We start from the raw sequence: 4,432 nt of genomic DNA, 5'->3' as shown, positions 1-4,432 counted from the left end.
CTGGAGCAGTTCATGAAGAACTGCAGCCCATGGGAAGGACTGATGTTGGAGAAGTTTGTGGAGAACTGTCTCCCACGGGAGGCACCCTGCTGGAGCAGGGGAAGAGTGTGAGGAGTCCTCCCGCTGAGGAGGAAGGAACGGCAGAAACAACGTGTGATGAACTGACCGCAACCCCCATTCCCTGTACCCCTGCGCCGCTGGGAGGGGAGGAGGTCAAGAATTCAGGAGTAAAGTTAAGCCGGGAAGAAGGGAGTGGTGGGGGAAAGGTGTTTTAAGATTTAGTTTTTATTTTCTCATGATCCTACTCTGATTTGATTGGTAATAAATTAAACTAATTTCCCCAAGTTGAGTCTGTTTTGCCCATGACGGTAATTGGTGAGTGATCTCCCTGTCCTTACCTCGACCCACTAGCCTTTCATTATATTTTCTCTCCCCTGTCCATCTCAGGAGGGGAGTGATAGAGCAGCTTTGGTGGGCACCTGGTGTCCAGCCAGGGTCAACCCACCACATCCTTGATGAAAAAGGCTGGGGCCAGTCTCTGGGCCAGACCTCAAAAGGTACTGCGCTGATCTATACATACACACACAAAAACCCAAAAGCTTTCACCTTCCGCACCTCCAGCACAGCTACATCCAAACTGCCTAGTGACAATGGTCCATTACACAATTTAACCCTGCACCAGTGCCCTAAATGCAGACACAACACCTGCACACAGAAATATAACTGAACAGCTTAACCTGAGACAAGGAAACATAAGATGTTCACCTGATGCAGGACTGCAGTGCAGATGCATAGAGGGCTCTCAGGTAATGCCATGTGGTTATATGCTGCCTGGAAGTTAAAATTAATTTAGTTTACTACAGAATAATGTGCATATTAATGATAAAGGTAAAAACACAGAAAAATAAAAAGTCCTTCTCCATTTCAAATCAAACAGTTGCCAATGTTGTCTTCAAAGCTGTAAAGATCTTCTTTCACACCTGAAATGGCTTCTGGGGGTGCATCCGTGCCTGGAACAGACAACCAGTGCTGTGCTCCCAGCAGGACCTGAGCAAACCAGTCCTGTGGCACCTCTTAGGCCTCTCCAACGTCTTTCTCATACACCCCTGCAGTAGCTTTTTAGTCACAAAAACAAGTTGTCTTAGTCACAAGAAGTCTTCTTAGACTTCAGTAAGGCTTTTGACACTATCTACCATAAGATCCTCATAGACAAGTTGATGTATGGGCTAGATGAGCAGACAGTGAAGTGGGTTAAAAACTTGCTGAAAAGCCAGGCCCAGAAGCTAGTGATCAGCGGTGTGAAGTCCAGCTGGAGGCCAGTAACTAGCAGGGTACTCCAGGGGTCAATACTGGGTCCAGTCCTGTTTAATGTCTTCATTAATCATTTAGATGATGGGGCAGAGTGTACTCTCAGCAAGTTTGCTGATGACACCAAACTGGGAGGGGTGGCTGATACAGCAGAAGGTTGTGCCACCATCTAGATGCTCCTCAATAGGCTGGAGAAATGGACTGACAGGAACCTCATGAAGTTCAACAAGGAGAAGTGTGCAAAGTCCTGCACCTGGGGAGAAACAACGTCAGGCAAACAACCCCCCAGTACATGCTGGGGACCACCCACCTGGAAAGCAGTTTGACAGAAAAAGAATTGGGGGTCCTGGTGGACACCAAGCTGAACATGAAGCAATAACGTGCCATTGCCGCAAAGGCGGCTACTGGTATCCTGGACTGCATTAGGAGGAGTGTTACCAGCAGGTCAAGGGAGGTGATCCTTCCCCTCGACTCAGCACTGGTGAGGCCACACCTGGAGTGCTGTGTCCAGTTCGGGGATCCCCAGTACAAAAGAGATATGGGCATACTGGAGAAAGTCCAGCAAAGGGCCACCAAGATGCTGAAGGGACTGGAGCATCTCTTATATGAGGAAACACTGAAAGAGCTGGGACTGTTTAGCCTAGAGGAGAAAAGGCTCAGGGGGATCTTATCAGTATGTATAAACACCTGGAGGGAGGGTACAAAGAAGACAGAGCCAGGCTCTTTTCAGTGGTGTCCAGTGACAGGACCAGAGGCAACGGGCACAAACTGAAACACACAAGGTTCCCTCTGAAGATCAGGAAACACTTTCTTGCTGTGAGAATGACCGAGCACTGGCACAGATTGCCCAGGGAGTTTGTGGAGTCTCCATCCTTGGAGATACTCAAAAACTGTCTGGACATAGTCTAGGGCAACTGGCTCTCGGTGGCCCTGCTTGAGCAGGGGGGTTGGACCAGATGACTTCCAGAGGTCCTTTCGAACCTCAACCATTCTGTGATTCTGTGATTTGAAATTACCAGTGAATTCAATGGAAGCAAAGTTATACCAATTCCTAAGCATTTAAAAAAAAAAAAAAAATCTCTGCTCACTAATCACTTGGGCATTGGCATTCTGATTTCAGTTCTCAGGGTATCATCAAGGCTGTGCCTGTACTAATGATGAAAATATAATTAATCAGTAACCTGAAGAGCATGCAGAATTTATGACTTTTATACCAAACCCCGGGTTGACGACCTGTGGTTCTCCATGTTCTTGGACTTTCATGCTTGGACACGCTCACCCAGTCAACACGTGCTTGGCTAGCAAACATTTACCTGTGTCTGTACTGTACTGAGGATTCATTAGCAAGCAAAGGGGAAGACAACTAAAGCAGTCACCAATCGCAAGAAAAACATACCCTTCACTGGGAAAGAGGTCTATAGGCTAGTACAAACGTCTCTCATGGGAAATTTTTGCAGGAGGACAGAGATACAGAGTTCACATTTTCTCTTTTCTCTTCTGTAGCAAATATTTGGCTGAATAGAGATGGACTGGACCAGCTGCACTTCCATTGGTTTAGTGTTCATCCTCACTTTTCTATCTGTTTTGAAAATGGGAGGTTTCTGGAACAACCACCGAAGAAAGAATTTTCCCCCAGGACCAAGAGCATTACCTATCATTGGAAATCTGCATTTGTTTGATTTGAAGAGACCCTACAGGACTTATCTACAGGTAGTCATTATCTTTTCTATTGGTCCCATAATTGCACATATCTCCAAGCCCCATAGTCCAAGATGTAAGAGTTTCTCCTATTGCACTGGACGTGTTGCATCCACAGATGACCCTTAGTGAGGGACAGGAGACAGATATTTGAGCAGAAAACTTCGAGTGCAGCGAGATTTGTTCTTTACTGTAATACTTTCTCTGTGCAACTTCATGCATCTAGGTTTCAGCCTTAAAAAACTCTCAAATTAATAACAAGTGCTCACATTATTTTTGTGGTAATTTTGAGAAAAGGTAACTGAATAAGGAGGCATTTTGATATGTGGTCTAACTCCCTCCACCTTCCACTGATTGATGTGTCTGGGGTTGCGACTGCAGCTTCCTGCCTTCACTGATTTCGCAACCCTTCCCATCTCCCTTTCCTCCTTTCTTCCCCAAAAGCTGAAGATAACTATATACTCTTAATATTCAGGGCCAACAGTTGCAGACTATACAGCAAAGATCTAAGCAAATCAAAGTAATAAATCTTTCAGTTTTCTTCTAGTGCTTTCTTTACCTAGTTTATTGTAAGACTTCCCTGATTTTGAGTCAGAAGACTTCTGTGAACCTGCTCCTTTCTTCGAGTTTTTTCTACTTAGACACTGAAATTACATGTCCTCCTTGCTGATGATTTTAAAAGGAATATTTACACCTACATATCTGTGTGTATGTTACATCCACAAATCAAAAGACCACTCAGATGCAGTATCTGGAAAATCACTGTAGCTATCCAATGCAGCCTAATTGTGTTGGCAAAATCAAGCTCCATCTCTTCTCGGGCCAGCAGAACCAGCATGTCTCTGCTGTAATTCAGTGAATGCATTCTAATGGAGGAGATTGGTTCTCTGACTTGATCTTAACTCAAGGTTTAACAGTCACACATACTTAGTGTGTAAAAGCGACTGGAGACCATATGCTCACCCTAAGCATCACCATTGCAAGCATTGGAAAGTCCTTACTGGAGAACACCCTTTGAAAAGATCATATTCTGCCGCAGCTACCGCAGTCTGGGATAACAGTATCACCATCAAAGAAGCTACTCTTAATTCAGACACATGTCGCTGCTGCTATGTTATTTCATATAGTTAGCTGGACTTGCTTACCAGTTGCTAAGCACTTTGCATATCGATGCTGAACCATTGTCTTCTCTTTCTCTGTGTAAAGACACTAGAAAATAAGTGCAGTCAGGAAAACCCCCTCCTTTTGTCAGGAGTATCGGGACAATTGAGTTATATGAAAATAAATCTGCCTGTACAAGCTAAAAAGGTACCAGCTTAGGCCAAACATTGTCTCTGAGACAGTGTCGTGGTTTAACCTCAGCCGGCAACTGGGCCCCACCCAGCCACTTGCTCACTCCACCAGCCCTGGTGGGATGGGGGAGAGA

The 4,432-nt window shown here is 45.2% G+C and overlaps 1 protein-coding gene across 1 annotated transcript in view; it reads left to right on the top strand.

The window, feature by feature from the left end:
- The first annotated feature begins 2,832 nt into the window (after positions 1-2,832).
- The window catches only part of LOC103913266 (cytochrome P450 2K1-like), a 9,425-nt gene continuing 7,825 nt past the window's right edge, over positions 2,833-4,432 (top strand). The window contains exon 1 of the mRNA XM_009319745.1: positions 2,833-3,018. Coding sequence (XP_009318020.1) covers positions 2,833-3,018 — 186 coding nt within the window. The remainder of the gene's footprint in view (positions 3,019-4,432) is intronic.

The sequence above is a fragment of the Pygoscelis adeliae genome, unplaced genomic scaffold, assembly GCF_000699105.1.
Source record: "Pygoscelis adeliae isolate BGI_AS28 unplaced genomic scaffold, ASM69910v1 Scaffold121, whole genome shotgun sequence".
In the NCBI taxonomy this organism is placed as follows: domain Eukaryota; kingdom Metazoa; phylum Chordata; class Aves; order Sphenisciformes; family Spheniscidae; genus Pygoscelis; species Pygoscelis adeliae.
Note: the sequence above shows the minus strand (reverse complement) of the source record. Positions and strands in the feature narration are given on the sequence as shown.